Here is a 16,132-nt window from a genome sequence, read left to right as displayed (position 1 = left end):
CATATTTAATAAAGTGAAATAGCTCAGAGCTTAACGCAAGAGAACATAACACGTAAATCGTGCTATCGAATCTCACGCACATATCTGGGAACACTACAACAGCGCAGTGCTGAAGACGCTTGTAAGGTTTTCTTTTGACAGTTGCAATTTCAAATTTCAAATTAAAAGCGAAATTTTTCTTTGACATATTTCAAAGGCATTTAATTACTGCTATATGTACTGCTGATCGCCTTCAATTCGCCGGCGATTACAAGGCGATTAGAAGGCATTTAACGGAAATTTGCGGGTAGGGCTGTTGCATAGTAACACGCATAACGCAGTAACATTGCAAGACTCGATCAGAGTACACATTGAGTGAATAAAGTTGATTCCATTCTGAACTAAGGAATAAAGCAGTTGTGTTTTTCTGAAGATATATTCCCTGCGACATATCACTACCGAAAACTACGCATAAAATTTTGATGCGCCTACCGAAAACCGCCAACATAATCTGGCCACACTGCTGTCAACGCGTGAAGGCATCTTGGCGCTATTCCGCAATTGTTTCGTGACTTTTCCTGTAGCAACAACGGCCGCGAACTGTGAGTGAATGCACAATGTCCACGATAAATAAGCTTGAAATACGTGGAATACGCAGTTTTGGAGTGGACCGTGCCGATGTGCAGGTAGGTCGTTTCCGTTTTTGCTTTTTGTTGCCGTACCGACCGACTTACCGTCCTTACGCTTTTGTTTTTCGGCTTTACAGCAAATCAATTTCCGCTCCCCGCTCACGCTGATCGTGGGCCAGAACGGTTGCGGCAAGACCACCATCATCGAATGCCTGAAGTACGGGCTGACGGGAGAGGTGCCGCCGGGCACGAACCGGGGCGTCGGCTTCGTGCACGATCCCAAGATATTCAACACCGTGGAGAGCTTGGGGCAGGTGAAGCTGATGGTGAAGGATTTTACCGGCAACACGGTGACGGCGATCCGGTCGATGAAAATCACGCACAAGGGCAAGAACCCCAAGTTCGAAACGATGGACTCGACCATCACGATGGAGAACGCCCAGACGAAGGAGAAGGTCACGATGACGCGGTCGCGCGTCACCGACATCAACAACGAGATGTGCGACGCGATGGGCGTCTCGAAGGCCATCCTGAACAATGTGATATTCTGCCACCAGGAGGACTCCTGCTGGCCGCTGGAGGAGCCGAAGGAGCTGAAGAAAAAGTTCGACGCCATCTTCGGGACGACCGAGTACAACCGGGTGATCGATAAGCTGATCAAGATCAGCAAGGAGTACAACGAGAAGCTGAAGGAGAAGCAGGGCGACCTGAAGCTGCTGCAGAACGTGAAGGCGCAGGCGGAAACGAAGCAGCTGCAGCTGGAGGACGGCGAGCGGAATATGGCAAGGCTGACGCAAATGATCGGCGAGCTGGAGGAGGACATCCGGCCGATTCAGAGCAAGCTGGAGCAGCTGGCCCTGGTCGAGCGGCAGTACTCGTCGCTGCTAGCGAAGAAGATTGAGTTTAACTCCAAGTAAGGAAATGTTCGTGAGTTGCATAGTTCTCTCTGTTGATACTATCTTTTGAACGTCTTTCGGCAGGATAAAGAGCAAGCACGAGCAAAGCCAACAGCTCCGTTCGAAGATAAACAAACTGTTTGAAGGATCGTTGCCCGAGCTGGAGATGGAAGTGCGAATCTTTCAGCAAACGTCCGCCTCGAAGCGGTCCGAGCTGGAGGACGAAGAAGCGGAGCTGCAGCGCCTCAAACTGCAGGACCGTTCCCTGCAAAGCAAGCTGCAGTCAATCGATGGGCAAAAGATTGAGCTCGCCGAAAAGCAGAAACGCGAACGGGAGCTTCAGATCGAGCGAGGCAAAAAGATTCGGGCGCTTGGCGATAAGCTTTCGCTCTCGCTGGTCGACGATTACGGTGCTGCTTCGGTCAGTGCCAGCGTAGTAGAGGCTGCCCTCGGCTCGATCCGCAATGCGCTCAAAGCGCAAGAAGCGACGGTCCAATCGAAGGGCAAGGCCTTTGAAGAGGAAGACGCACAGGCACAGAAGCGCATCGACAAGTTGCGCGAAACGAAAGCCACGCTGGAGAGCGACTGCACCTCCAAGCGCAAGCAGATCGAGCAGCTGGACCGTGAAAAGCTGCAGACGGCTCGCGAAGTGGCCGAAATCGAGCGATCGGCCGAAACGCTGAAGCGACTGATCGATGAAATCGATCGGCTCGAGCAAGAGTACGAAACGCAGGTCACTGCTGCGGATCTGCCCGCGAAGCGCAAGGAGCTGGCGGAAAGGAAGTTGCTGCGCGATCAGCTGCAGGATCAGCTGGACAAGCTGGACGAGCGCATCAGCTCGCTCGATGCGGTGGCCATGAAGGAGCAGGAGCTGACACTGAAGGAGCAGCAGTGCACCGGGCGGGAGGCTGAGCTGCGCCGGCTGCGCAACAAGCATGGCGACAGCTTGCGGCGCCTCTTTCCCGACCGCACAATCGAGTCGAACTACAAGAGCAATCTGCAAAACCTGTACGACGAGCTGCAAAAGGAGGTGAAAACTGTGAATGAAAAGGTGCGCCGCTCGCAGGCCACGGTGACGGAGATGGAAACGACCCGCAAAAGCCAGAAGCAGCAGCTCGATCGGCTGGAGCGTGAGTTGGCCGACGCAGAGGAGAAAATATACAGCGCCTGCCGGGGCAACGCGTACGAGGAGGTGCTGGCCAAGCTGAACGAAAAGATACAGAAAAACAACATGGAGCACGGCGAGGCACGGTCGGCCGTCGTGCTGTACCAAAAGTTCATTGCCAACATCGAAAACGATCGCTGCTGTCCGGTGTGCGAAAAGGGGCTGGAGAGTGAGGACGCGCACGAGGTGAGCGGCAAGCTGGGGGATGAGATTCGACGGCTGCCGGAGAAGATTGAAACGCTCGAGCGGACGCTCAAGAAGGATCGGGCCGATTACGACAAGCTGCTCGCACTGAAACCGATCTCGGAGCGGTTGGAAAAGCAAAGGAAGGAACTGCCCCAGCTGAAACAGCAGCTGCAGGATACGGAGAAACGGCTCAGCACCGCATCGGACGAGCTGGAAGAGTACCAGCTGGCGGTGTCGGAACCGACGGCAAACATGCAGCTGATCAATGCGATTGTCGGCGACATGAGCGTGCTGGACAAGCTGGGCAGCGAGCTGGAGCGCATGAAACGTGGCGTAGAGGAGCTGCGTGCCCAGCTGGGGCCGAACATGGCCGAGGGCGTTACCATCGAGTCGCTCAAATCGGAACGGGAAGCTTTGCGCGCCAAGTTTAAAACGGAGCGAAAGCTCACCGACGAGCTGCAGAACACGATCGATACTAAAACGGAAAAGCTGAACAATCTGCAGGCTCGCAACAATCAGATGAAGTCGAAAAAGCTGAAGCTACAGGAATCGGTCCAATCGTTGGAGCAGAAGCGCGCGTCCGTCAACGAGCTGGGTGCAAAAATTGTCACCCTGGAGGAGGAATTTAAAGACGCCGAACGGCGACTCACCCCGGTGCGGCAGCAGCTGCAGCAGGAGCTAGAGCAGAAGCAACGCTCCAAGGAGCAAAACAACAAAGAGCTGCAGCGGTTGCGCAAAGGGCTTGAGGAGCTGCGCTGGGAGGAAACGGCAATCGTACGGCTGAGCGGCGAGCTGGACGATCTGGCCGCACTCAATTTGGGCGTCGAGCTGAGCCGACTGCAGGCGAAACGAGAACAAGCGCAGCAAGAGCAAGACCAGCTAAAGCGCACGATGGACGGCAAGGCGAAAAGCATCGAAAAGCTGCGGCAAGACATCGCCAATCAGCATCTGCAGGAGCGGGATCTGCTGGACAATCGCGATCTGAAGCGTTTGATGCGCGAAACGGCCGACTTGGAGGCGGAACTAGCCGCGCTGGTCAAGAGCATGGGCGAGATGGAGGTGTGCAGTGTGCAGAAGGAGCGCGATCGGCTCATTGATCTGCGCGATGAGCTGCAGGCCCGCCGGAGCGAACTGAACGGCCAGGTCGGCGAGCTGCAGCGGCAGCTGAACGAGCTGCGCAAGGAGCTGAATCGCAGCGAGTTCCGCAACGCTGTCCGCAACTACGTCACGACGCTGACCGAATCGATCGTGCAGCGGAAGATCATCAGCGACATCAAGAAGTACCGGGACGCGCTGGAAAGTGCACTGCGCGAGTACCACACGGAGAAGATGCAGGAGATCAACCGGACCATCTTTTCGCTGTGGCGCGATATCTATCGCGGGAACGACATCGACTACATACGCATCAACACGGTGGACGATGGGGTGGCGGAGCGGTCGGACAAGCGCCGTGCCTACACGTACGGCGTGGTGCAGGCGAAGAACGATGTGGAGATCGATATGCGTGGCCGCTGCAGTGCCGGACAGAAGGTGCTGGCCTCGCTCATCATACGGCTGGCGCTGGCGGAAACGTTCAGCAGCAACTGTGGCGTGATGGCGCTGGACGAACCGACCACTAACCTGGACCGGGACAACATCGACTCGCTGTGTGAATCGTTGCGTCGCATCGTGTCGGAGCGGGAAGGGGGCCACTTTCTGCTGATCGTCATCACTCACGACGAGGAGTTTGTGACCAAGCTGGAAAAGTTTGAAAACTACTATCGCATTTCGCGCAACAGCGAAGGCAAATCGGTGATTAAAGAGGAGCAACTTTAAATTCCATGCCATATTCCATTTTTGCATTGCACGTATGTATTATTCTCATTTTTCGTTATTGTCTTGGTATGTTATCATATTCAGTTTATTAATAAAACATACGATGCTGTTTGGATAAAGAGAGTGTGCTGGTAATGAATATATTGATGACTGTTCCAATGCACATTAACAATTGGATAAAATATCGATCGAAATTTGGTTTAGTTGTTAGAATTTTCCTTACAATCTTAAAACTCATTTTGATGAAAAATTTGTTGCCAATTAAAACAAATGTAAGAAATTAACGTATTGACATTAGACATTTCTGAACAAAATATGATCTCTTGATTTCTTGAGTTAATATTTTTCATAATACAGCAGATCATCAACCAAACAAACGATTTAAAGCTTCACCATCACAACTAATAGCTCAATGAATGAAACACACTGATGGTTGAGGTGGCGTCGCTGCTGCTGTCCGATCGTTGTTCCTTTGTTTTTTTATCACATAAAGTACACTTCCCGTAAAACATATTCAAGAAAGTGTCCCAAAATTAAGAAACCCACTGAAATCTCCTGTATCTATTCGTGAGGTGCATCATCAGCGTCGTGCGAGTAACAGCATAATGAATGGCTGCTGTCTAACAGGAAATCCGTTCTTCGCAGATTTGTATGCTTTCTTCAGTGGCTGGTTGGTCCATAACTTCAGGTTACCCTTTTTTAACACGTCTTTACACGTTAGTGTCATCATGCTAAACCACTAAAAAGCAATATTTGTAAAGCTTTTTTGTCGTTTTTTCATCAGTTGTATGCTCATATAAAACTTCCGAAAATATAAAGAATGCATATTTAAATAGCTTAAGATCCATAGTAGCCAAATTAGATCCACAAACGAGCGCACGATTGAAAATTTGTTTGTACAAATTTGATAGAAATCATGACAAAAATGGTTCTCAAATGTGTTGTCACACCTCTAGGTTGGATATTATATTGTTGAATAATTCACTAATAACTTTTATGCAGTTTTTATGACAAGTTTCCATCTTTCCCGTAATGCCCGTGTTTACTTACCATCCTCTAGATCATGGGTCTCCAAACTACGGCCCGCGAGCGGCATGCGGCCCTCAAGAGTCTTTAATGCGGCCCGCGATGACTTGGTAAAGGTTAAATTAAATAGCTTTCTTTTCTGACTAACCATTCAAAATTTATTTGTTTACTTCTGAAAGACGAAAATCAAGATTCAATAAAAGATAGCTAAATAAATTTTATACATTTTGTTAGTATTTTCTTATTAAAACGGGATTTGAACATCCACTCATTCTAAAGGAGCGTCAAAATGGCCCTCAACAACGTTGATTGTAAAGCAATGCGGCCCGCGAACTGAAAAGTTTGGAGACACCTGGTCTAGATAACGATTTTTTAAAACGTATGATATAATAATTCGGAATTGAAGTATCGATAAAATCGGCACACGAAGCATAGTGAACCGGGAAAACTCCAAAAAAATCCGGGAAAAACCGGGGAAAAAACCGAGAATTTAAAATCCTGATTCGAGTGGCCACCCTGATCTTACGAGCATTTTTGCGAACAAGGATTTTGGGGCCAACTAACTTTGCGACCAAGGATTTTGAGATTTTGAATTCTACTACCTAGTAATGATGGGCCATCGGAATCGCACCCACGACTCGGAATCGCTTCCGAGCATTACTACTCCGGCTCCGATTCCGATAAATTCAAACCGCTGGAGCCGTCCGGAGCCGTCTGGAACCGTTGGAGCCGCCGGAGCCGTCCGCTAGTCGGCAGCCGGAGCCGATCGGAGCCGTCCGGAGCCGTCCGGAGCCGTCGGAGTCGTCTGGAACCGTTGGAGCCGTCGGAGTCGTTGTAACAGACTGAAGTCTCAACGACTTCGACGGCTCCAACCGGCTCCGATGGCTCCAACGGTTCCGACTGTTCCAACCGGCTCTGGACGCCTCCGACGGCTTCAACCGGCTCCGGACGGCTCCGACCGGCTTCAGCTGCCAACTAGCGGCTCTGGACGGCTTCGACCGGCTCCAGCTGCCGACTAGCGGCTCCGGACGGCTCCGGACGGCTCCGACGGCATCAACGATTCCAACGGCTCCAACGATTCCGACGGCTCCGACTTGCCCTGGTTGCCGACTAACGGTTCCGGACGGCTTTTGACGACTACTAGTTCAGAATTTTGCACCTATCTTCCGGAACCGCTTCTTATTTTGGCGGAGTCATTCGGAAGCGATTCCGGATTTTTGTTGAATTTACCCATCACTACTACCTAGAATTTTGCCATCTGTGGATTTGGTACCAAGGATTTTGCGACTATGAACTTCGCGACCAAGGACTTCGCGGCCAAGAATTTTGTGACCAAGAAATTTGCGACTAATGCATGTTATAATGAAGCATGTTGCGACTAAACATCTTTCCTGTTTCGAAACCATCTTAAATGTAATAGAAATACATCCTTTCCGATTGCTACCACCATAAGCGTCATCCAATGACAGCAAAACGCCTATAAATCGAACACTCTTGACCTTGTAAATTATGTGTCCGAACTAACAAATCAACCTTTGCCGCCTCCAGACAACATATGGCGATGGTGCAATGAAGCGAGTCCAGGATTTACACCATTATTATTTATGGACCAACAATAGACTCTTAATTGTCCATTACCACAGGCATGCATCTTGCCTTGTGTACTTTCCAACTGAACCCCGATACGTGTGGGAAGATGAAGCTGCTGCTTAAGATGGTAGCAGCTTCTTGCCTTACCCGAGCATCTATCTATATTCTCTTTATGCAAATGATACACATCCGGCGCGCTTTTGAAAACGTTTCACCCCTATCACCTAGCCGAAGCCGTTTTCCCGCTTACTCCACCACCTTCAGCCGTTCGCACGTCAGCGGATCTACGGGGAATGTAATTTAGCTCCTTTTGTTTTTCAATCCTACTGAAAGCCCTCTCTACCGTTCCCAAAATCTCCCTCCCTGCACCTAATCCGGAACGATATCATCCTCGGAAAACGCTTCTTCCCAGTCCTTATGCTGCTTGCGAGCAGGTTAAGCATATGATAATAACAAGGATCAAAGATGCTCATACGCTTTCTTGCGGGTTGCGTGGTTGTCTTCACTTGCTCCCTTTCTTCCCTATCGACAAAGCAATCCCTTCCTAACTGTCTCTCGCGCGAAGTTCCCGCGCTTACGCGAGCGGTTTTGCGGAGGATTTTTGTTTTGGTGGTTGCGCTATTTACATAATTTTAACACTCACCAACACGGATCCGATTCACTTTAATTGATTGACTTTGATATGCTTGATCCGTTCATGTCATGTGCGATGGCGGTAGCGCTCTGCTGTGTCTGGAGCTATTGAAGGCAGGGTAATGTATGCGTGTATGCGATATGATGCCAGGATGTGGACAACCAGGACGAGAAGGGTACGCGTACGAGTACGTGATTTCGTCGAACTGATTTGTTGATTCGCTGCAAGAAGTACCGGAGCCGAGGCGGCTCATCGGTTGTATAAAAGCAAGCGGTTGGACATGGTCTAGGCAACAGTTTCCAATCCGGTTTAGACTAGTGACGGTCGATTGGGGAATCTTGTTGCAAAGTGACGCAGTTCAATTGATACTCAGTGGTTTTTGGTACAGTTCAATTAGAAGGTGGACAACGTTCTGGAATTGTAATACGGTGAAACATAAGTGAGTGGTTCTGTGAAGTTGAAAACGGCCAAGCAAAGGTTATTTATTACCCTGCAACCCTCCAGATCTCGTCCAGCATGTTACATACACGCACGATTGCTCTGCTGCTGGTGGGGCTAGTGGTGCTAGTGAATGCCCAAACGTTTCAGTACTCCCGTGGATGGACAAATGGGAAGCGTTCGCCGTCGTCTTCATCATCGTCTTCACCATCATCCTCGGCTGCAATGGAACCTTTAACTGCGAATCAGCTGCTGGCCTCTGCTCTGTCCCCTGGGGGATTAAACTCTTTAAAACCTAGTGAAAAGTATGCAATTCATCCTCTCTAAACCAATGCACATCTATAAAAATGGTTTAACTGAATATTCTCCTTACAGAGCGCTCCTACGACGCTTTTTGCGGAACCCGTGCGATCTTCGTGTGGCCAGCTTATTGGCCGCTGCCCACCCAACCAAAGAGCTGTTTCCACTGGCCGGCAACAGCTTTGACAGTGCGGAATCAGCCGGAGCCGCATTCGTGCTGCCACCTTTCCTAATGGATCCCGACGAGAGCAACGGTGGCATCGGTGGCAGCAATTTGGCCAACGGTCGCTCGATGGAGGATGAGCTGCGCTTCAAGCGCGGTACGGCCACCGGTTTCAGTGATCATCGTCAGAAAATTGCTTAAAACAGTCCCCGCTATATCCGTTATCACATGCCCGTCATCACATGCCGCCAGACATCAGAGTCAGTCAGTCAGTCACGTCCGGGAGGTCGGAGGAAGAGCGTAAATCAGCGGATACAGGTGCTACGCTTCAGGATGGTGTCCACGTGGCGGTAATTGTTCGCGAGACGCATCCTTGAAGAGCTTCAGCAGGGGCAGAAGCAGCACCAGCAGCCGCACGTCAAGAGCAAGAAACGATGATTTAATAATGATTCGCGTCGAAGGCAGGGAAAAAGGAAGAAACGATTATCCATTTGTTGAAGTTTGACACGATGTCCCACATTGAACACTCTACGGGGACATGGTGTTTCCCGTTGTGGCGATGGACATAGTCACCATAGTTAGTTATACAACCCGCCATTACCGATCCTCAACTTGTTTGGGGGGGAGCTGCTTATATTTCTGCCCAGCGGAAATTGCCCACCCTGGGAGCCTGTGTGTGGACTGTGCGAAATAGTGTATTATATTAACAGATAAAGATAAGGCGTTCTTGTCACGTTGAAGCAACATTTTGGGGCGTGTTTGTTTGTTTGTTTTGCTCGTTTGCTCGTTTGTCCGACCTAAGACTTCGAGCCGATGGGAGCGGAAAGAATCGATTATAGCAAATGGGACCAAAAGTTACCAGAGACTCCGAATCCGAGTGCCGAAAATGAAGTTGTCCCTGCAGGTACGGCAGGTTTGGTTGCAGTTGGTCGGTGCAGTTAATTGGAAGGTTCGCTTAGGTCGACCTTGTCTTGGAGTTACAAATTATAGGGCTGTGTTTCTTGTGTCTCTTTTTGGATTGTATGAGCCACGGCGGGAGGAATTAGCCTCTCTTCCGGCGTTAAGCATGGGCAGTTAAAAGTATGACATCGTCGCTGGTGGTATGTGGCAGGCTTACGGAAGTTGAAATGAGTATTCGTTTGAAGGGAATTTCCGGACGGGCGTTAGGGAAGGATGAACGCCGAAGATCATCAGAGATTATGATCGGAAGAAAGGTATGCGTCTTTTGTGTTTAGAGAATGCACTACTATGAATTTGTTGAAAATTGTACTTGCAATCTTGCAATTCAGCCCGGTATAAGTACAAGAGTTGAAAGAGATAAAAGAGCGCAAAGATGTTTGCATAATAGTTTCTATTTTATACATCTCTTCAGTAACACTATGATATACTGCACAAATTGGCAACTGAAGCAGATAACCTGTTAAAACTACAGTGGTGAACATTCTAACACAGTATCACATTTTTTTATGGAGCAACCTTTTAACCTTCAAAGCAAGGTTTAACCTTTTTAATAACAAAGGGAGTAATATTAATGAAATTTACCGCATAGCATTTTATTCTATGACCATCCTATCAAAGTTAAATGATGAGTATGAAATTGGAATAATATGAAAAACTAGACAGACAAAGATCCAGATCTCACGGTTGCCCTATTAATTATTGATTCTTTCACCCAGTTGCCTAGCTTTTACTGTTATGGGCACTCTGGAATGAACTTCTAACGTTTTTATCTTTGAAAAGTACATAGCAGAGTAGAAAAATTGAATGATTTTAATATTTTTTTAATATACACAATAGGACATTTATAGATAAATAACATACATTAACAATAAATACATTAACAGCATCGTACTAGCTGAACTAGGATGGGACCAATCGATGTTGGATAGTAAAGAGTTCTATTTGTTGCAGTTTCCGAAAATAATGTTTGGCAATGATCAGTATCCAGATAATTTACTATCCCATCATTGACAGTGCAGTCGATATTAGAGCAAGGGTGATTAATATCAGCATTAGTAAGTTGTTCTACAGATTTATCAATACGCACATTTGTTATGTTTTCGTTGACGAATACTAGATCCTAAGTGACGCTGTTAGTATTTTTGATATAAGTGTGTTGCTGCTAGCCGATCTAAGAGAACGCATCAAGTAGCGAGGAGCACGCCATGCTAATAAATGAACATTCATGTTCAGATAAACATCACCGGTATCAGATTTGAACCACGTAAGTTTGGGGAAAATAAAATCGCCTAGAAATAGTAGAGTCACATCGTTCGGGAATTTCTAATCAACAGTTTGAAGCGAACTAATGTGCATGTTAACGAGACGTTCATCATTGGGGAGATTCCCTGAGTAAGCAAGTAAGCTAGAGTAAGCTAGAAGAGCTTGGCTTTGTGTACCGATACGGGCCCAACCGGTTTCAATGTGTGAATTATCGCATTCGATGCGAACAGCATCTAACGTGCACGATATAGCTATCAGCACACCACCACCAGTGCTCTTATCACTGCTTTTGCAAGATCGATCGGTGCGAAAGGCTGTGTAGTTATCGTCAAATAGTTGTGTAGAAAAAAGATAGTTTCGTCCAGTTAAGTCTCGAATAAAACAATGACATCAAAAGCACTGCTGCACGAAATAGAAGAAAAATCGAAATAGAATAGAATAGAATAGAAATCAGAGAGTTTTGATTTTAGTTCGCGTACATTCTCATGGTAGATGCAAATGCTTTTTACATCATTAACTCAAGTTGAATGTGTAAGTGAGCCCGTGTGTGATCGAGTGCTGATCAGCATTTGTACGTTCTCTGGCCGAGATAGAATAGTGCTCGTTTCGTTTGAGTTAGGTAGTGTAAGTGAAGGTGTGTATGATACAGTGCTGAGCGGCCGTTGTTCGTTTGTGTTGTGGAGTGAATCAGTGTACGTTTCGTCAATAATTAAACGTTGCTCATTTTCGCTGTGATTAAGCGCTGAATACGATGCGATGCGATGGTGTTCGTCAGTAGATGTTTGTCAGGGATAAAAAACATTATTAATGAATGGAGCGGTTGAAAGGTTAGTATAGAGATTTGCACCGATACTGATGATCGTCTTAAAACAGTTCTGGGATCCTGTGCTTTCTTTCCTTTCCTTTGCTGTCTTGGAGTTGATCTTCATGCTCTGTGATGCGTAGACGTTGCTACAGAGATGGTATAACAATATGTTATGTATCTTATAAGTAATACTCCAAAGCCGTCCCTCCTGAATAATAAAAAAAATCTAGAAACATCACCATTCTACGAAAAAATAAATTTGCAATGATTTGTAGACCATAATAGCCTAGGATGCAGTCGGCAGTAAGGTAATACAATAACCAATGATGAAGAGTGTCAAACAGTTTGATCTATCAGTACACCGTTAATATGGCAAGCATCGCATCTAAAATACCTCTTTCCACTACGGGCAATCGGAAGGTAAACTAATCACTTGATTCACACCGGATTTAGCTGTTACAGTGGACCATTAATTTGTCAAGCTGACAGAATCTGACACGGCTTAACCATCCAATAGTTAGTAACACGTGCTCTGGTGACTGCCCTATCTGCACAAGCCGTGAGCCTGCTGTGAACAATGCTCGCAAACACTTGTCCGGCCGTGCGACACCAGCCGCAGTGTTGGTGCATGTGAATGCAAAAGGAAACCGGTGCAACCGCTCTTAACCTTACGCTCTGCTCTGCGCTGGTAATTTGATCGGCGTGAGTACCACGAAGATTTGCGCACGTTCGATCCGAGGGTCGTTGCCAGCTTCATCCCATCGCAGCGAGCAGCGAGCGGAGCGCGTGCGAGGGACATATTTTCCACCGCCAATCTAATCGTCGCATCGCGGAAGGAAGGGAAAATTGCAACCGTATTGTAACGCGCTCTCCCTTCCCATCGAATGTAAAGATCCGCTACCGGAACGGCCAAACGCACGGCGGGATGTTGTTGCCAGCCTAGAGCATACGTGGTGTGGCGTGATAAACATCGGCAACAAAACCACTTCACTTCAAAAGAGCAACAACGATCAAAAGTCCTGCAACATCCCTGCTGCATGCGCATCTGACCCCGTACCCCTCGTCTCACAATGCTTCTCTTCATATGTCGGTAGAAGGACACCCCTTTTTTTGTACATGCTGTGACCCGCTCTCGATTGCGCAGACCCTCGAAGGGGCTGTTTCGTATTACTTTATAATTAATTTATGTGGATGAATGATTGCCCTGCGCATCGGTGTGATGAAGAGTATGGGCCGTTTGGTTACCTTTTGTACTGTTTTTTTTTGTTTTTTGTAGGACTACCAGATCTCACCGGACGCAAATTTTTCCCCTGGGTATGTTTGTCTTCTTTTGTTCGTTTGCATGAAACTGGGACAGCAGCAAAAAAAAAGGAAGTGAATTGTTAGACTCGGACCTAACAACGCGTTTATCACTTGCGCCAGAGCGTTGGCGCATTCGTTTTGACAGGTTGGATGACATTGTTTGTGCCAGGATTAGGAGCGGCACAATTTAAGCAATTTGAATCAAAACTGATGCTTGTGCCGTTTTTCTTACCCAGGGATGCTTTTTTCCGTCCAAATGTTTGCTCCTATGCTGACAGTGGGCCGCAGCTAATCAAAAGTGAAGACGATGGACGCTGTCAGTGGGAATGGTTATCTGATTTGAAACACTGCCAACATTACCACACTTTTGCACGTGCTTTCTTCTCCCGTCCCCCCTTCGTAGTCTTGAGGGCCAGTTGCCAGTTCCCATTTCACAGGTGAACTTCATTTATCTTTAAAGAATTCAATTTGCGAGATTTTAATCAACGCTAGCCATGGCGCCGGGGTCCGCCTCATCGCTTCACCGAATTAGCCGAATCATATTTAGGGCAAGCTCGCGCAGGCCAGTGGGATGAAAGGGGGTTGGGGGGTTGATGGAGGATGATGCCTGCGAGCAGGTGAATAATTTATTTGCATTAACAGAACCAGTCGAGGAAAAGTCAAGCGAAGAGACCAGTGGAAGAAAACGGACTCTTCAAATGGAAATTGCGTGCATTTTTTTTCCTTGTGTGTTGTTGTTTTTGTGTTTTTTCCCAAAAATCAGAAGACGGCAAGCGAATCTGTTTGGGGATTTGTGTGTGTCTGTGGGGTGGAGCAATAAGAATGCTGTCCAATTTATTTAAAAATTACTGTGTTAAATTGTAAAAATCGAAGGTCGTTACACATGATGCTGGAATGGTTTATAAAGCCGTTGCAAGTTGACAATCGTTCAAGGGTCATCCAGCGAGCAACTTTTGGCTTTTTCACCAGTCTCCTTGCTACTCGATGTAAGTGCTCTTGATGCAATGCAACGCTCTGTTCATGAGAAAATAATTCAATTAGCTCACTACGCACCAGCCCTGCCAGCCAGCAACGCGTCCTGGGAGCGATGCATACGCCACGATGGCAACGACGTGCTGCTGTTGCAAGTTCCACCGTCTCCGGGGACTCATCGCAACCCGGCAGCAACCTGACAACTCAATCAGCCGTTGGGCGTGGGTATTGGTGTGCCACGTGACGATACCACCAGCCTAATCGGTGCACAAGAACCATGGGAACTGCACCGGTCCCCGAACAGAGTCTACACTTGTTGGTGGTGGAAGCCACCGAAATTCGTGAGCGATTAATGGGTCGAAAGAGGCGCATGGGTCGGAAGTGTTGTTACGCGGGCAAAAAGTATCATTTTCGGCGTGTGATTTTCCCGTCCGCACGCTCGGGGGAGGGTGGAAAAGCAGCGTTTGTTTGCGAAGAATGATAAACATATTTATAATGTTATTAGGGGGCGCGCGTATAAAGTCTGTGTGCGTAGAGAGAGCAGATCGCCCCTTTGCACACACACGCAAAGTACAATGTGGAATTCTGTGCAGACGTACTTTGGTAGTCGAGCGTCGAGTAGAGTTAATAAATTTATGAAATCAAACACCACAGCACGCCGTACAAGGGAGCGCGAGGGCCTGATTGTTTGCTGGTTTTCGTCCATCCCAATTGTTTAGCTGTTAGTGAAAGAACCTGTTCCTGTTTTTTTTTGTTCCTGTGCGTGAGTGTCGGCGGTGGGAATGGCACAAGAGCACTTAGGGAAGGGCAGCCGTCCCGCGGGACCGATACACACGAGCCTGCAGTGGGCTGACGGGGCTCGCCGTCAGTCCCTCGGGGTGAGTGGTGAACACTGATGTTGCTGATGATTTTCCGGAATAGTTTGCCTTCGCTGCATACTGCTGGCTGCAACCGGAAATGTGAGAGAGGGCGCGAGTGCCCCTGGTTCGGTTGCTGACAATTGTTGCCTGTGCTGCGTCCTACACGTGCCTTTATCCCGTGCACTTGCGGGACCAGAGCAAAAATGAAGGCACTTCCATTGGCACTGTTTGCCGTGTTTTGTGTGTGTGTGTGTGTGTGTGTGTGTGTGTGTGTGTGTGTACAGGGAAATTGACTTTTCCAGTACTGCTGGATCGGGTCCGTTTAAAATGTTTTGCTAAATATTTAATGCGCCTCACGTCAACATAAAAAGGCTGGCTCGTCACAGACACGGCCTGTTGGCTGCCGTCATCGTCATCGTGTGAAGGTAGCCGCCTAGTTTGTTGTTCCAGAAGGACTGGACTGTTTCTGGTGCTCTCTTTTTGTGTGTGTGAGTTGCACTCGTTAAATGCCCTACAATGAAGCCACTTTTTAAGCTTCGGCTGGAATAGGGAGTTGGATGGAACATGGACATGATTCCGAACAGCAGTGCCATCGGAAATTGGTTGGTTGTGAAAAATTAATCGAATTAAAATAGAGTGTGAAAATCGGTTTTTCCAACATTCCGTACACGTTGGTCGTTATCGTAACAGGATGGCTCGTTTGTGTTTGATACATCGTTTACAATTAAGCCAGAGAAAACTGTCACTGTGGGTGTGTGCTTGTCTACGGGTGACCCTACAGGGCAAACAGATACGGACCCCTTTCCCAATAGGTTGAAGCGTACTCGAGTGGCGACGATGCTGCAGATAATAAAATAGCAATTGCTCACGAGATTTGTTGCTGTTGTTTGTCCGATCTACCATCAACAGTCACCTAGCGAACAGTAGAAATAAATGTTTGCTACCAATTGACCATTTCCTGGTTGAATATATATTTACCAAGTTTCGATACAAATTGAATTGGGACCGTTTTGTATTTTTTTGCTTCATTCGGTTGTTTTTATTCTTGCCAGTTCATGCCCGCATCCAGGGCCATTTTATTCGCCTGACCGGTGGTTGGATTTCCCCTACCGTTCCCTTTTTTTGCCTCGAATCCTACCAACTGACCAT

At 47.8% G+C, this 16,132-nt stretch overlaps 2 protein-coding genes across 2 annotated transcripts; both read left to right on the top strand.

Annotated features, from left to right (window-relative positions):
- The first annotated feature begins 387 nt into the window (after nucleotides 1-387).
- Nucleotides 388-4,793, top strand: LOC120895412 (DNA repair protein RAD50). The gene is made up of 3 exons (XM_040298754.1): nucleotides 388-665; nucleotides 746-1,521; nucleotides 1,589-4,793. Exons 1-3 carry the CDS (start codon nucleotides 597-599, stop codon nucleotides 4,668-4,670), a joined length of 3,927 nt encoding a protein of 1,308 aa, XP_040154688.1. The 5' UTR covers nucleotides 388-596; the 3' UTR covers nucleotides 4,671-4,793.
- Nucleotides 4,794-8,223: 3,430 nt separating this feature from the next.
- Nucleotides 8,224-9,567, top strand: LOC120897500 (pro-corazonin). Its single transcript, XM_040302450.1, has 3 exons — nucleotides 8,224-8,359; nucleotides 8,425-8,663; nucleotides 8,734-9,567. The coding sequence occupies exons 2-3, from the start codon at nucleotides 8,437-8,439 to the stop codon at nucleotides 9,020-9,022; spliced, it is 516 nt and encodes a 171-aa protein (XP_040158384.1). The 5' UTR covers nucleotides 8,224-8,359; nucleotides 8,425-8,436; the 3' UTR covers nucleotides 9,023-9,567.
- The last annotated feature ends 6,565 nt before the right edge of the window (nucleotides 9,568-16,132 follow it).

The sequence above is a fragment of the Anopheles arabiensis genome, chromosome 2 (genome assembly GCF_016920715.1).
Source record: "Anopheles arabiensis isolate DONGOLA chromosome 2, AaraD3, whole genome shotgun sequence".
In the NCBI taxonomy this organism is placed as follows: Eukaryota; Metazoa; Arthropoda; class Insecta; order Diptera; family Culicidae; genus Anopheles; species Anopheles arabiensis.
The sequence above is the reverse complement of the archived record's forward strand: the minus strand, read 5'-3'. Positions and strand labels throughout refer to the sequence as shown.

Bases quoted from the DNA above. Each gene is read 5' to 3' on its own strand.
- LOC120897500 (XM_040302450.1), top strand. From the start codon at position 8,437: ATGTTACATACACGCACGATTGCTCTGCTGCTGGTGGGGCTAGTGGTG. The intron at 8,664-8,733 runs GTATGCAATTCA...TTCTCCTTACAG, and splicing joins TCTTTAAAACCTAGTGAAAA to AGCGCTCCTACGACGCTTTT.
- LOC120895412 (XM_040298754.1), top strand. From the start codon at position 597: ATGTCCACGATAAATAAGCTTGAAATACGTGGAATACGCAGTTTTGGA. The intron at 666-745 runs GTAGGTCGTTTC...TCGGCTTTACAG, and splicing joins TGGACCGTGCCGATGTGCAG to CAAATCAATTTCCGCTCCCC. The intron at 1,522-1,588 runs GTAAGGAAATGT...GTCTTTCGGCAG, and splicing joins AAGATTGAGTTTAACTCCAA to GATAAAGAGCAAGCACGAGC.